The sequence below is a fragment of the Vicia villosa genome, linkage group LG2, assembly GCF_029867415.1.
Source record: "Vicia villosa cultivar HV-30 ecotype Madison, WI linkage group LG2, Vvil1.0, whole genome shotgun sequence".
In the NCBI taxonomy this organism is placed as follows: Eukaryota; Viridiplantae; Streptophyta; class Magnoliopsida; order Fabales; family Fabaceae; genus Vicia; species Vicia villosa.
The window spans coordinates 143,664,999-143,682,250 of NC_081181.1; the positions used below are offsets into that span (position 1 = coordinate 143,664,999).

General features: G+C 37.2%; 1 protein-coding gene across 1 annotated transcript; it reads right to left on the bottom strand.

Annotated features, from left to right (window-relative positions):
* Positions 1 to 768: 768 nt before the first annotated feature.
* LOC131646950 (uncharacterized) lies at positions 769 to 16,506 on the bottom strand. Its single transcript, XM_058916877.1, has 6 exons — positions 15,758 to 16,506; positions 2,876 to 3,055; positions 2,663 to 2,749; positions 1,686 to 2,092; positions 1,454 to 1,640; positions 769 to 1,348 (listed from the first exon to the last, which is right to left on the bottom strand). Exons 1-6 carry the CDS (start codon positions 16,504 to 16,506, stop codon positions 832 to 834), a joined length of 2,127 nt encoding a protein of 708 aa, XP_058772860.1. The 3' UTR covers positions 769 to 831.
* Positions 16,507 to 17,252: the final 746 nt, after the last annotated feature.

Here is a 17,252-nt window from a genome sequence, read left to right on the forward strand (position 1 = left end):
ACACACCTACCACCCTTATATTTTTAAAAAATTATTAAATATCATGACGGTACAACAACCGTCGCCGCTAAAAAAAAGCAAGAGTTGAAAAAAAACAATAGCACACGCTCAAAATATCACGACGGTGAAGCACCAGTCGCCATGTTTTGCTGAAAATATCATTACGACAGTGAAGCACCCGTCGCCGTGTTTTGTTGAAAATATCATCACGACTGTTGGTGCACAATGAATAAAGATGGTGACAAAGAGAATAATAGAATAACGGCGCAAAAGAGATGAGAGAATAAATGTTGTATTCTACTATTAATGATAGCTATTACAAGGCTATTTATAAGAAAAGAAAATCTTGCCACATAAGCCCTAAATCAGTAAACTTAGACCATCTACAATGGTTGAGAAACTCAACACCCACTTTTTCAACTCCCAACACTCCACATCATTTTCTCTTTCTTCCACCTAATAACTCAACACCCATTCAACTTTTACACTCTCCAATGGTTTTTCACTCAACACCCTACCCCACCACTTTTTATTTTCATATTCTTATTTAAATTTTATTTTTATTTTTATGATTACATAAAATTACAATTATCGATTAAAATTAAATTAAAATAATAAATACTTAATAATTTATTTTTTAATTTGTTGTAATAAAAACAAAATTTATTTAAATAATTGGATACGATACAAATCATCTTAAATTAATTTAAAATACAACACACAATTAACGTAATTAGTACGTTACAAATAATTTAAAATGCAATACAACACACAAGTAACGTAATTAGTACGATACAAATAATTTAAAATGCAATACAACACACAAATAATTCAATCACGGAACATTCCAAACTTTGTCCATATGTGCTTCACTAGATCGGCTTGCAATTCTTGATGAACATTTGGATCACGGAACTCTGATCTAGCACGCACATGATTTGCAAAAGCGGGTAACACCTCGGTCGAGTATGGTTGTGGTGCACTAGATCCAATTTCCCCAGATTGCTCACAATCGGTCCAACGTTGAGAATATGAATCTCGTTCATCCTCAACAATCATATTATGTAATATGATGCATGACCTCATGATGATACCCAAATCAGCTATGTCCCACAAGCGAGCTGGTTCACGGATGATTTTAAATCGAGCTTGGAGCACTCCAAATGCACGTTCGATGTCCTTCCGACATCCCTCCTGAAATTTTGCAAATAATTTATCGGGTTCACTTTGAGGAAGTCTAATCGATTTGACGAAAGTTGGATAAGAAGGGTAGATACCATCAGCTAGATGGTATGCCATATTATATGGACGTTGATTCACAAAGAAATTCACACTTGGAGCCTTTCCTTGTTCCACGTCATCAAACACTGGTGACCGGTCTAGAACGTTTATATCGTTCAACGTTCCCGGACATCCAAAAAAGGCATGCCAGATCCATAGGTCATGAGATGCAACTGCTTCAAGAATAACTGTGGTGGTTCCCTTACCCCCTCTAGTAAATTGTCCTTCCCATGCTTTAGGACAATTTTTCCACTCCCAGTGCATGCAGTCAATACTCCCAATCATCCCTGGGAACCCCCACATTTCACTAACATGCAGTATTCTTTGCAGGTCATCTTGGGTTGGTGCTCTCAGATACACTTGCTCGTACAAGCGTATGATTCCTTTACAGAATCTACGTAAGCACTCCAATGCTGTAGTACCTCCTATTTTGATGCACTCATCGACCGCATCTGCTGCCACACCATATGCTAACATTCGCATTGCTGTGGTACATTTTGCTAAGGGTGATATACCTTCTTTATTGGCTGCATCAACTCGCTGGGTGAAGTAGTTATCACTACTTGAAAGGTCCCCAACGATTCGAAGGAAAACATTTTTTTTCATCCGGTACCGACGACGAAACATTGCATCGTCATATGTAGGCTCATTGGCAAAGTAGTCGTCAATTAGTCTTTGGTTTGCCGCTGCATGATCTCTATTGAGATATTTTCTACTACGAGGTGCATTATCTTCCAATATTTTGTTTCTACGCTCTCTAAATCGATTGACTATATAATTTTCTTCAATTTCACGATTTTGATTGTAGGCTGCGATATCAAAATGATATTGTGATGGATCCATTTTTTTGTGATATTGGAGGTAGATTGGATGGGATTTGGGATATTGGTACATAAATGGATGTATGAGTCCCTATATATAAATGGATGTGGGTGGTGGACCACTGACGGATTCGAAATAATTTATTGTATAGAGTTAATTATCAGATAAGGAATAGATTCGAATTGGGTGGTGGACCACTGACGGATTCGAAATAATTTATTGTATAGAGTTAATTATCAGATAAGGAATAGATTCGAATTGGGTGGTGGACCACTGACGGATTCGAAATAATTTATTGTATAGAGTTAATTATCAGATAAGGAATAGATTCGACAATAATTAAAGCAAACACTACACTGACATATTGAAACAACAATAATTAAAGCAAACACTACACTGACATATTGAAACAACAATAATTAAAGCAAACACTACACTGACATATTGAAACAACAATAATTAAAGTAAACACTACACTGGCATATTGAAACAACAATAATTAAAGCAAACACTACACTGACAAATACTTCATTGAAATTAATTATCAAACAGTTCTGCCTCCAACTTTTTCAACAGCTGGTTCTTCCGGTCATCTAGATGCTCTTCGGAAGTTAGCTTTAGATACATCTTCATTTTCTTGGTTTTAGTCTTTTCCAAGGCTATATTGTTAGCCTGCTGTTGCATCAAGGCTATGTTGTCCAATCGTTCAAGCTGTTTCGTCTTGAATTCTTTGTATTCAGCCCATTCTTTGTCCACCACCTCCGAGGCATATTCCTTGCTTTTCTTTTTACCCTTTTTTTTAGCTGCCTCCCTTCCTATAGGACGAGCACTGGATTCTACAGTGTTTGAGCCACATGCATCACTCTCGCGAGATCTCTTAGATCCACTACTTCCTGAGCCAATATTTCCTCCTACTTGACTACCATAACGTGGTTGATCACGGAGAGCGTGCCTGTAATACGGTGAACTGACCTTTTAATAATCGAAATGTCGCGGTAAGCAAGAGTCGCCACCGACTTTTATTTTATCCAAACCAAATTAGAAAGGCAAAAAGAACCAGAAAAAACCTTTTAAAAGAAATCTAAGTTCGGGGGGTAATTTATGCAAAGGGAAGGTGTAAGGCACCCTTTGCATCCATGGTTTTCCATGGGCTCTTAATTGCTTTGCTTGCTCGTTTGTTTAGGAAATGTAGATGAAAGAGATAGGGACTTTAGCTTGTGAATAAGCGTTGCCCTTTTGAAAAATTATGAGAAAGAATATGATAAAAGTTTGAGCATTGCAAGGCAATTAGGGGCAATTACCTTAAACTCAGATAATAGGTCTCTTTTTGCCTTTCAGAATGAAAGAGTCTATCCTTGCCATAAGAGGGCAGGAAGCCTTTCGTTTGGAGGTTGAAGGGTCATCGAAGCATCCTTTGCCAAAAGACTGTCCCATGCCATAGAAGGGCAGGTAGTCTAAGGTAAGGATCAGAATAAGCCATTTTCGTAGGCAGCCAGAAGATACCTCAGCCTTTTTCCGTAGGCAACATCCGAGGGTCGAGGTCATTTGTGTATCGAAGGCAGCATCATTAGGGTCGTGACCTTTTTATCGAGGCAACATGGCTGAGGTATCCTCGAATTCGAGGGACGTGGCTTATTCTGCAAAAACACAAAGGCAACAGGCAACAAGGCAAAGGCAACAGGCGACAGAGAGGGTTACCCCAAAGGGTGCGTGTGTGTAACAATCACGTGATTATATTCAGATATTCATCTTTTAATTAGTTATTCTAGGTTAATTACAATCTTGCACTCCCTAAATTACTAACCACGCAGTACATAATAATATAAAGCAATAAAGGGAAGGGGGAAAATGAAACCAGCGGAGGAGAGGGGAATTGTAACCAGCGGATCCCTTAATAGGGTTGACACAAGTAATAATAAAATAAAAAAGAAAAGATTTAGGGTTACCAATGACGTAGCTTTGGCATTTGACAAACCCTGAAAGAAAGAAAAAATAGCAAACAAAAGAGGGTGAGTGCATTTATCGGTTCGAAGACGAACATAGTTAATCATAAAAATAAGGATATAATGTATTTAAAATAAAATAAACAAAGGTACTTAGCTTGATTTGATCTGATATGGTTAGCGGGAAGCCTCGGGGTTAACCCTGAAAAGGCAAAGGCAGAAGAATAGAAGAAGTGAATGTATGCACAGTTCCGAAATATAAGGGCAAACCCTAAAATAAAAAAGGAAACAAAAAAAAACTTTAAATAAATAAAATACTTAGCTTTTGTATTTTGATCGGGCGCACAGTCGGGAGATCATTGAAGAGTAAACCTAAAAAGGCACAAATAAGAAAACATTCAGTGTAGGGCATGATCTTCATAAACCCTGATTAGGGTACGAATTGAATAAAATAAACGTAGGCGATTTAATTAATTGTTGGTCTCGCGACCTAATTAATTAAATCGAGAAGAGAAAATAAAATCGAGCATAAAGGTATTTTTATGAATTTTTTTTTAGAATAAAAATAAGATATATATGAATTTTTGGATAAAATACATAATAAATATAATTAAATAAATAATTTAAATAAAAGAAATATTGATTATAGATAAATATGTAAATAAATAAAAAAAGTAAATAAATTAATATATTGAATAATATATATGTATGAATACAATAAAGAAAATGATTAAATAAATAATTAGAACAAAATAATAATTATTATTAATTATGAGAGAAAAAAGGAAAAAAAAAAATATTTGAAAACAAGTATAATAGTTTTTCATAAACAAAAGAAAAAAACAAATAAAAAACATAGATATATAAATGTAAAGAATTTTATGTAATTAAAAGAGAAAAAAAAAATTAAAAAAACTTAGCGTGTGATCTGGTGCTGCGCATCTACGGTGGTCCATGGTGCGCCTTCTAGTTCATGAGCGTTGGATGGGAAAGAGATAGCATCAGACGGCTGCTGGAGCGAGGGAGCGTTGTAACCCGTGCGTCTTAACGCACCTGATCCCTGGGATTTGAAAATATCCGCGCGCATTTGTAGCCAGTCAGGAGATGACACGTAATCATCTTCTTCGTCTCCAAAGAGCAATGGTACTTTTAATAGCGCTTTTGCACAGAACGCTATGGAAAGCTCGTACCTTCTACACCTGTGAAAACACAAAAACACACAAAACACCACCAAAAATCTTTCGCGACCACGCCGTCGTGATCGTCCAGGTACGGTGAGTCTGCTGGTAACCACCATTAGCCCTAATTTTGCTTAGATCAAGAAACCCTAATTTAAGGTCATAAACCCTAACATGGCATATTGCTCATAACAGCATAATAACGTTAATAAATCTCCAGAAACGATGGATACAATGTTCTAAACGCAAATATGCAATTAGTTTTGAGAATGAATGCCTGAATATGTTGAATCGAAGCAATTTAAGAATCGGTTAAAAGTGACTTACAGCGCTTGATTCGTGACGTTCTGTGACTCGAAAGCGATTGGGAATCGTTTAGTGATGATCAAGGAACAAGTCTTGATCAATTGTATCCCTTGAATCGGCCTAGAATTGAAAATTGGTTCTTGAGTTTTTTGATGAATTTTTGAACTCGGGATTAGGTTTCTAATGCTGCAAACCTCGTCCTTTTAGGGTCTGAATAGCTTGTATATATATATGTGAAGGTTTAGGGCAAGAGAAATTAATCAAATCTTCCTTGAATCATTGATTTGCATATTGGAAAATTTGATTGGAAATATGCCATGAAATCTTTCTATTTTTGCCTTAATTGAGTCACTCTTGTTCCAATCATATAATGCACGAAATTTGATTGAATTTTGGAGTAAATGTAGATTGGATTTGATTTAAAACAAATTTCCTTCCAAATCTTTCAAATTTTCCTTAATTTCATTGAATTTTAAGTGAATAAAATTCTTATAAAATTAATTAAAATCACATAAATTCGTGGAAAATGATTTATGGGCCCTTGATAGCATAAGGAACAAGTTTGGATCCTAAAAGTATAGGCCCATTAGCAAAAACTTTCAAGTTCCTTCACATTTTTCCCTCCAAAATTACCTATCTTTGACAAGGTGTATCTCCCTCAATTTTTGAGGTATGGAGGTGTTCTTGGACTTTTTGGAAACCTTAGAGAGTCCTCTAACCAATGTCTTTGGTTCCATGTCAAAATCATTTTTCATTCTCATTTTATGACCTTTTGAAGAAAGTGTCTTTTTGTTGACTTTTGAGAAGGACCTATAATGTATGAGGCCATAATTCTTAAACCCTTGACCTGTGAGCTTTGATTCTTGGACCATTGGATAGAGGAATGAATTCTCTTCAAAATAAGCTTTGGTGGGAATTTTTCTGATGAAGTATGAATATTTGGTGAATTTTCAAAGTTTGGTTGACTTTTTTAGTTCATGCCCAAAATAGTAACTCTTGACTTTTGACTTCTCTGATCTTTCCTTGCATCATCATGATCAACCCTTGATCAAATGATGATTTTAGGGTTATGAGGATGTTGTTGACCAAATATCTTGAGTTTTGACTATATATTGACTTGAAATGACTGTTTTGCCCTTGAGAGTCGACTGTTGACCTAATCAGGATATGAGGGACTAAATTTGCTCTGTTTGACTTGAACCTTTATATGGAGATGCTTTGGGATGTTGGTGACCCTATGGAACCACCTTGAGCTATTGATTCAGTGATTTTCCTTCTAAAGAACCAAACCCTAGTTCTGATCTTTGTATAGGAGAAATTGTCTAGGAGCTTTGCATATGGATTTGAAACTTGAATAAGAGAAATAATGTGGGCAAATTTTGGGGTATGACAGCTGCCCCTGTTCAATTATCTTAAACCTGAAGATGTAGAGTGGTTTGTATGTCAGTCGGTATCTGAGGGTGGAAGATGATTGAACATAAGAATACCGAGAAATTTGCCCTATTTGAAGTAGGGACTTTTGTCGGAGATGGGCTTGTGGATGCCATCTGGTAGTTGAAGTCTGAGAAGATGTTGTTTGCGCGTTGATCGTGTCATTTACCGTTCGTAGTAAATGAATTAGATCTTTGGGAATTGATCGAGTCAGTACCGTTCGTGATACTTGAATTAGATCTCGGGAGATAATCGTGTCTTCATCGTTCGTGATGATAGAATTAGATTCTCTTGTCGTGTCAGCACAATTCGTAGTGGCTGAACTAAACTGGGGATGTCAGTGATCGTGTCTACACCGTTCGTGATGATAGAATTAGATCTTTTTGTCGTGTCAGTACCGTTCGTAGTAGCTGAATTAGACTGGAAAGGTCAGTGATCGTGTCTACACCGTTCGTGATGATAGAATTAGATCTCTGAGAGTTGACCGTGTCAGTACCGTTCGTAGTAACCGAATTAGATCTTTTGTCGTGTCAGTACTGTTCGTAGTAGCTGAATTAGACTGAGAAGGTCAGTGATCGTGTCTACACCGTTCGTGATGATAGAATTAGATCTCTGAAAGTTGACCGTGTCAGTACCGTTCGTAGTAGATGAATTAGATCCTTGGGAATTGATCGTGTCAGTATCGTTCGTGATACTTGAATTAGATCTTGGAAAGATGATCGTGTCAGTACCGTTCGTGGTGACCGAATTAGATCTTGGAAATGATCGTGTCATTACCGTTCGTGGTAGATGAATTAGATCTTGGAAATGATCGTGTCAGTACCGTTCGTGGTGACCGAATTAGATCTTGGAAATGATCGTGTCATTACCGTTCGTGGTAGATGAATTAGATCTTGGAAATGATCGTGTCAGTACCGTTCGTGGTGACCGAATTAGATCTTGGAAAGTTGGAGTTTTCGTTCATTTGTCGGTACCTGTATTCTGAAAAAGGTAAGGTTAATCTTTATGCAATGTCATGATGCATGGGTTATGTAATGAATCCCTCAAAATAAATGAGAGCTTCTGCATGTTATGTATGAGTTCATTATGAGGTAATGTATGCAGTGTATGAACATGTTTATGACATATGATATGTGAATATGATTTATGTAGATCTTTATGTCCTTGTAATTGTACTGTCTGATCTTGTCTTGAAGATGCTCAGCTGGAAATTTATGATTTCTGCTTGGAGATGATCAATGACTTGATGTTCCCTGATTGGTGATAAAGATATTGATAAATCGTGTTGGAGGAGAGCGACAGTGTTGAAGATGTAAACTCTGTTGGGCAGCCATGTCTCTATCGGGAGCGTTTGAAGATATCTTCTTAATGATTACTCTGTGAGGATATGATCTTGTGAACCCGGCTTTGTGGGGAGACATGGGTGAAAGTTGCCCCCAGTATTATAGTAACTACTACTTGATTTAGGACACGTCACTTAAAATGTCAAACTGGACTTGTATAGATTTGCCCCCAGTTAGCAGGAACTTTGGAAAGATTCGCCTTGCGAGGCCTTTATAAGATGTGCACTTTAGGAGACATGCCCCTAGTGATCATAGGCTCAAGATAATGTCACATGTTGATTGGGGAGTAGCTTTAGATATACTTGGATGCGTGCCCCTGATTGTTCGAGCATCCATGAGAGATTCTCGGACTCTTGATTTGATTGCCCCAGATTGATTGGACAAATAGTTTAAAACCCACTTGAGGTGTATGCCTTTGATTGTTTGGCTTTTGAGAGATTCTTATAATCTTGACTGGATTGCCCCAGATTGGTTGGGCAAAACGTGTCATGCCCCTTGTATACGTAAGAGGCATGGCTTCTTGGAGTAGTATTGTCTGTCGGGATGACTTTCAGTCATTAGTTGTACCCTGTGCAAGTTCTTTCTGATGCTAACATTTGAAATTATGTAGCAGAATATGTTTAATAATGAATTCATGAGATGCAATGCATACGTTTGTCTTGAGTTTTTGAAAAACGTTAAAGCAGGAGATGTAAAGGCGTGATATTTGTAAAAACATGATATTTGTAACAATGTGATGTTTGTAAAAACGTGATATCAACTCGGCATTTGTGGTAAACCTTAAGGAGTCAGGATACCTTTGTCGTGACAGTATGCTTTCGAACTAACCATGCTTCAGTTAGGACTTTCAAGGGTTGTAACGTGGCTTGGTTCACGGTTTAAGAAACAAAGGATAAAGGCTCAAAATTTGTTTATACCCACCCTTCTTCGTGATGATCTTCAGTCCTAAACTCAGTTAATTCAACTTATGCATTCAGGTTCCAAAAGACTTTTGGATTTGCACCTTTGATAATGATGATGGTTCATAAGCAGAGAGAACTTTTTGAGATGGCAGTCACTTCTTCCTTGTGGTAGTCGCAACTTTGAGTTGTTCAAGAATTTATTGACTTCTCTTTTCATCTTTTTGATATCCCTAACTTTTGCCTGAACTGTCTCTTTTGAGCTTACAGTCAGCGGGACGCCTTGATTTTTGCCTAAGTCTTCTTTTTTATTTTTGACTTAGCAGGCTTTTTTTGTATATATGTTTTCTCCATTTTTTTTCTTTTTGAAAGATATTGACTGCCTTGTTTGATGATTGGTGAACCGTCATTGTCTTTTGATTGACATCTCCAACACTTCTTTGATGTGTGCGGATGAACGCTTGTGATTGAAACCTTTGTTGAAAGGTGTACTGAATGATTCTCTTAAAATAGAATGCACAACTAAATTCACTGAGAACTACCCTGCCCCAGGTTATGATCAAGGGTTTTAATTAGTACAAGAAAGAAACTTCTACTTCTTAGGCTCAAAGGGGTTGACGAGGGATTAACATCCTTATATCTCCACTGTTTAGGAATTGAAACAATGCCTGTACATCGTCAGCATAGTCCATTCAAAAGCATATTGTATGAAGTTGCGGTATCGTTTTCGTCATCCTCCCTCAAAAGGCATACAACTTTAGCAAGAGTTGAATATCACAAAACACATGCAAAGTAAAAACATAATTTAAAATGAGTGATAACGAAATAATTTATTCAAGACAAACATATGCAATGCACTGATGATGATTATTAAAACAGATAATGTCTATCATGATTTAAATGTTTAAACAAACAGAAAAGAGACTTGCAAACAAAGGTAGATCTAATGATCCAAAAGTTCGTCCGTCTATACGTCAATCAGTCTTGTCATGTCCAAGGCTGGCAGTTGTTTGTGTAATGTCCAAGACTGTTGGGATGGTACGCGCACCTCGCATTGGGTTTATAGTAGGTGTTAGAATTCGTTGGCTCGATTGCCCTGAGCGTCTGGATCATATGCGCGAATTGATTGTTGTGACTCAGTTGTCGTGATTCCATTATCGTGACTCAGTTGTCGTGACTTTGTTGTCGTGATTCCATTATCGTGACTCAGTTGTCGTGACTTTGTTGTCGTGATTCCATTATCGTGACTCAGTTGTCATGATTCCATTATCGTGACTCAGTTGTCGTGATTTCGTTGTCGTGGTCTTTTCTGATTTGAGTGTCATGATTAAATCTTTAATGGCACGCTTCAACGGTCTACCATAACCAGGATTGTTCGAATAATAAGCGCATCTCGCCTTGTAATTGTTCCCAGGAATAGGAGTGCCTTCAATTCTTCTTGCCCCTTGGACAAGTTCAGGATCAGATCTTGAAACTGGGCGTTCTAAGCTTGAAGGTCTTTGACTGACTGCTCGAGATTCATGATGCTGAAATAAACAGCGAGGAGGTGAGAAACCTGTGGTGGAAACCTGTGATGCAATGTTATGAATGCGGATGCAATATTTTCAAGGATCTCTGGAAATTTATTTAGCAACGTCAAAAACGATTTGGTCGCTTCTTCGTTTGAAGAACTCTGATTTTTGGATGTTCTTCTATGGGAATCAAGCTCACCATATCCAGTGGGTCATAGCCTCTGATTCGGGATACTTCTGAATTTGAAGGTACACAGCTAGAGGAAAATAAATCCTCTTGCCCTTTTATAGGTGTTGAGTCTCTGAATTGGAAGGTATGTGGCCAGAGGAAAATAAATCCTCTTGCCCCTTGATAGGAATTCAGCCCTTGATAAGAGCACCTGAAATTGTGCGCCCTAAATTCCTAAGATCCTTGAAAGGGTTAGTTAAATGCGTATGATGTCATGATGTCATGATGTTATGCAATGCATCAGGCAAATCGTAAGATAGTAAGGACGAGTGAGTCCCCAAGAAAAACCTGCAAGAAAACCAAAGGGTTAGTAGAAAGCACAGACAAGTCACACAAGTGTCCTTAGGTTTAAAGACTTGCGTGAAGTTCGTAGGTAAGTACCCTCCCCACTGAAGTTAAGTTGGTTCAACCTGTCCTAGAATAGTAACCGGGTTCTATGGTGCTCATATCCCTGATCTTTCTCGCGGGCATTGTCTCAACATGGCACTCGATCGGCCAGCCAAAAGCATCCCTAGAGTCCAATCTCAATGAGTGTAGCATCGAGTATCAACCGGCTTCAGTCAGGAATCCAAAGCCAGCTATCTCGCTACTTCCTATAGGCCAAAGTCAAGTTCAACTAAGGTTCTAAGGGCTAATTAGTGCTTATGACACCACGTGGTAGCCAAATGTCTCCTCGATCATATTCAAGGGCCATCAGGACAAACCAAAGCGTCGCACTAACGGTGGCCACCAGTTCAACCATAACGATACATGTCGTACAGCCTCCCTGGTCTCATGCCACATACCTAAGGTACACTAGATCCGGGTGTAGGATCTTTCACACAGCAGAATACCCAAAACAGCCTTTAAAGATAAAGCAAACAAGTCAAACAAATTTAAAGTGATCCTAGCTCTAAGGTAACCCCTCTTTTATTCGAAAGCATCCCCAGCAGAGTCGCCAGTTCTGTAATACGGTGAACTGACCTTTTAATAATCGAAATGTCGCGGTAAGCAAGAGTCGCCACCGACTTTTATTTTATCCAAACCAAATCAGAAAGGCAAAAAGAAACAGAAAAAACCTTTTAAAAGAAATCTAAGTTCGGGGGGTAATTTATGCAAAGGGAAGGTGTAAGGCACCCTTTGCATCCATGGTTTTCCATGGGCTCTTAATTGCTTTGCTTGCTCGTTTGTTTAGGAAATGTAGATGAAAGAGATAGGGACTTTAGCTTGTGAATAAGCGTTGCCCTTTTGAAAAATTATGAGAAAGAATATGATAAAAGTTTGAGCATTGCAAGGCAATTAGGGGCAATTACCTTAAACTCAGATAATAGGTCTCTTTTTGCCTTTCAGAATGAAAGAGTCTATCCTTGCCATAAGAGGGCAGGAAGCCTTTCGTTTGGAGGTTGAAGGGTCATCGAAGCATCCTTTGCCAAAAGACTGTCCCATGCCATAGAAGGGCAGGTAGTCTAAGGTAAGGATCAGAATAAGCCATTTTCGTAGGCAGCCAGAAGATACCTCAGCCTTTTTCCGTAGGCAACATCCGAGGGTCGAGGTCATTTGTGTATCGAAGGCAGCATCATTAGGGTCGTGACCTTTTTATCGAGGCAACATGGCTGAGGTATCCTCGAATTCGAGGGACGTGGCTTATTCTGCAAAAACACAAAGGCAACAGGCAACAAGGCAAAGGCAACAGGCGACAGAGAGGGTTACCCCAAAGGGTGCGTGTGTGTAACAATCACGTGATTATATTCAGATATTCATCTTTTAATTAGTTATTCTAGGTTAATTACAATCTTGCACTCCCTAAATTACTAACCACGCAGTACATAATAATATAAAGCAATAAAGGGAAGGGGGAAAATGAAACCAGCGGAGGAGAGGGGAATTGTAACCAGCGGATCCCTTAATAGGGTTGACACAAGTAATAATAAAATAAAAAAGAAAAGATTTAGGGTTACCAATGACGTAGCTTTGGCATTTGACAAACCCTGAAAGAAAGAAAAAATAGCAAACAAAAGAGGGTGAGTGCATTTATCGGTTCGAAGACGAACATAGTTAATCATAAAAATAAGGATATAATGTATTTAAAATAAAATAAACAAAGGTACTTAGCTTGATTTGATCTGATATGGTTAGCGGGAAGCCTCGGGGTTAACCCTGAAAAGGCAAAGGCAGAAGAATAGAAGAAGTGAATGTATGCACAGTTCCGAAATATAAGGGCAAACCCTAAAATAAAAAAGGAAACAAAAAAAAACTTTAAATAAATAAAATACTTAGCTTTTGTATTTTGATCGGGCGCACAGTCGGGAGATCATTGAAGAGTAAACCTAAAAAGGCACAAATAAGAAAACATTCAGTGTAGGGCATGATCTTCATAAACCCTGATTAGGGTACGAATTGAATAAAATAAACGTAGGCGATTTAATTAATTGTTGGTCTCGCGACCTAATTAATTAAATCGAGAAGAGAAAATAAAATCGAGCATAAAGGTATTTTTATGAATTTTTTTTTAGAATAAAAATAAGATATATATGAATTTTTGGATAAAATACATAATAAATATAATTAAATAAATAATTTAAATAAAAGAAATATTGATTATAGATAAATATGTAAATAAATAAAAAAAGTAAATAAATTAATATATTGAATAATATATATGTATGAATACAATAAAGAAAATGATTAAATAAATAATTAGAACAAAATAATAATTATTATTAATTATGAGAGAAAAAAGGAAAAAAAAAATATTTGAAAACAAGTATAATAGTTTTTCATAAACAAAAGAAAAAAACAAATAAAAAACATAGATATATAAATGTAAAGAATTTTATGTAATTAAAAGAGAAAAAAAAAAATTAAAAAAACTTAGCGTGTGATCTGGTGCTGCGCATCTACGGTGGTCCATGGTGCGCCTTCTAGTTCATGAGCGTTGGATGGGAAAGAGATAGCATCAGACGGCTGCTGGAGCGAGGGAGCGTTGTAACCCGTGCGTCTTAACGCACCTGATCCCTGGGATTTGAAAATATCCGCGCGCATTTGTAGCCAGTCAGGAGATGACACGTAATCATCTTCTTCGTCTCCAAAGAGCAATGGTACTTTTAATAGCGCTTTTGCACAGAACGCTATGGAAAGCTCGTACCTTCTACACCTGTGAAAACACAAAAACACACAAAACACCACCAAAAATCTTTCGCGACCACGCCGTCGTGATCGTCCAGGTACGGTGAGTCTGCTGGTAACCACCATTAGCCCTAATTTTGCTTAGATCAAGAAACCCTAATTTAAGGTCATAAACCCTAACATGGCATATTGCTCATAACAGCATAATAACGTTAATAAATCTCCAGAAACGATGGATACAATGTTCTAAACGCAAATATGCAATTAGTTTTGAGAATGAATGCCTGAATATGTTGAATCGAAGCAATTTAAGAATCGGTTAAAAGTGACTTACAGCGCTTGATTCGTGACGTTCTGTGACTCGAAAGCGATTGGGAATCGTTTAGTGATGATCAAGGAACAAGTCTTGATCAATTGTATCCCTTGAATCGGCCTAGAATTGAAAATTGGTTCTTGAGTTTTTTGATGAATTTTTGAACTCGGGATTAGGTTTCTAATGCTGCAAACCTCGTCCTTTTAGGGTCTGAATAGCTTGTATATATATATGTGAAGGTTTAGGGCAAGAGAAATTAATCAAATCTTCCTTGAATCATTGATTTGCATATTGGAAAATTTGATTGGAAATATGCCATGAAATCTTTCTATTTTTGCCTTAATTGAGTCACTCTTGTTCCAATCATATAATGCACGAAATTTGATTGAATTTTGGAGTAAATGTAGATTGGATTTGATTTAAAACAAATTTCCTTCCAAATCTTTCAAATTTTCCTTAATTTCATTGAATTTTAAGTGAATAAAATTCTTATAAAATTAATTAAAATCACATAAATTCGTGGAAAATGATTTATGGGCCCTTGATAGCATAAGGAACAAGTTTGGATCCTAAAAGTATAGGCCCATTAGCAAAAACTTTCAAGTTCCTTCACATTTTTCCCTCCAAAATTACCTATCTTTGACAAGGTGTATCTCCCTCAATTTTTGAGGTATGGAGGTGTTCTTGGACTTTTTGGAAACCTTAGAGAGTCCTCTAACCAATGTCTTTGGTTCCATGTCAAAATCATTTTTCATTCTCATTTTATGACCTTTTGAAGAAAGTGTCTTTTTGTTGACTTTTGAGAAGGACCTATAATGTATGAGGCCATAATTCTTAAACCCTTGACCTGTGAGCTTTGATTCTTGGACCATTGGATAGAGGAATGAATTCTCTTCAAAATAAGCTTTGGTGGGAATTTTTCTGATGAAGTATGAATATTTGGTGAATTTTCAAAGTTTGGTTGACTTTTTTAGTTCATGCCCAAAATAGTAACTCTTGACTTTTGACTTCTCTGATCTTTCCTTGCATCATCATGATCAACCCTTGATCAAATGATGATTTTAGGGTTATGAGGATGTTGTTGACCAAATATCTTGAGTTTTGACTATATATTGACTTGAAATGACTGTTTTGCCCTTGAGAGTCGACTGTTGACCTAATCAGGATATGAGGGACTAAATTTGCTCTGTTTGACTTGAACCTTTATATGGAGATGCTTTGGGATGTTGGTGACCCTATGGAACCACCTTGAGCTATTGATTCAGTGATTTTCCTTCTAAAGAACCAAACCCTAGTTCTGATCTTTGTATAGGAGAAATTGTCTAGGAGCTTTGCATATGGATTTGAAACTTGAATAAGAGAAATAATGTGGGCAAATTTTGGGGTATGACAGTGCCATTCTTCCATTAAAGTGAATCTAACATTCTTCCCACATGCATATAATTCCTGCGCTTTTGCCAAAACATCATTCTCCGACCAACCACTTCCTTGCATACGCTTAGCGCCATCATAAGCGCCAATCCATTTACCCAACACTTTGTTCATATAATTAAAACGGTTTCGGCATGCAGGTCCATCACGCGGAGGATCGAATGAGCAATGCTCATTACAATACTCAGCAATTTTACCCCAATATGTTTCACTTTTCTGGTTTCTCCTGACAACACTGCTTGTTCCAAATTTAATCCACCCACTAATTAGCACCAAATTTTGTTCAGTGTTCCATGCTGGTTGCTGAGTTTTCTTGCTCTTAGGAGTTGAATCCTCTGAATTTGGACCGACTTCATTAGAAACTATCATGCCACCAATAGTTAGTTGTGTTGAAAACTCGGGAAATTCAGGTACACCACCACTTGGAAAATTTGCATTCGCCATTGTCACATAACCATTAAACGGGGGTGTTTGAGATGGATTTCTCGGCATAGATCCATAATATGGTTGAAAGTTTGGAACAGAGGATGACTGGTTGAAATTTGGTGGAAAACCAAAATTAGGTATGTTTTGAGGATGTTGGTTGGAAAATTGATTTGGATTTTGATAATAGTTGGGATTTTGATAATTGTTGGGATTTTGAAAATTGTTGGGATTTTGGTTAAATGGAAAATTAGCAGAATTTTGAGTGTTAAAATGATTATTGGGATCCATTTCACTAAAAAAAGACACTTAACTTCAAAATAAACACTAATAGAAAGATAATAATAAGATTAAGATAGTGAAAAACTTGGTTTTTTTTCTGTGTCCAAATCAAATGAACCAAGTCTCTATTTATAGAGAAAAAAAAATCATGAATTTTGGTAAAAAAAAAATAAAAAAAAATAATTTGCAACGAAATAATTGAGTCCAAAGTATTAAATGGATATTAAATCTGGACAGCCAATCACAAACAGTCAAGTGGCATTAATTATCCCTTTTCTCTTTCTCTCTCCGCGTGGGATAAAGCCCACTCTCACTGCCAGAGAGTGGCTCACACGCGCCTGCTTTGGGCCAATCATGCGCTGCCAAGTCAGCCTCTGCGTCAGTTTACTTGGTGTTGAGTTTTCTCAACATCTCTCTCCTCCAACACACATTCAACACCACTTTACACACACCATTGCACTTGATTTTCCCATGTCGACTTAAAATTAACCCACCATTGCACATGGTCTTAGTGAACAAGTCTAAGGTACAAACAGTACAGTACTACAAAAATACTAAAGTACCCTTACTACTAAACAACTAAGCTAATGGGACCCAGATAACATCTTCTGGTCAATACTATCTTCTGAGTAACCATCAGAAGATCAGTCCATCTTCTGAATATTGAATTACTCTTCAATACCATCCCTTAATTCATATTCTTCAATCAAAACTGACAACGCCAATTCCATCCCTCAAGAGCAGAAATTGATCCG

Excerpts from the sequence above, each read along its gene's own strand:
- LOC131646950 (XM_058916877.1), bottom strand. The coding sequence starts at position 16,506 with ATGGATCCCAATAATCATTTTAACACTCAAAATTCTGCTAATTTTCCA. Across the intron at positions 2,093-2,662 it reads CAGCTGTTGAAAAAGTTGGA|AGCCTACAATCAAAATCGTG; the intron begins GGCAGAACTGTT and ends TTTTGATATCGC. Across the intron at positions 1,641-1,685 it reads AGGTACTACAGCATTGGAGT|TGTATCTGAGAGCACCAACC; the intron begins GCTTACGTAGAT and ends TGTACGAGCAAG.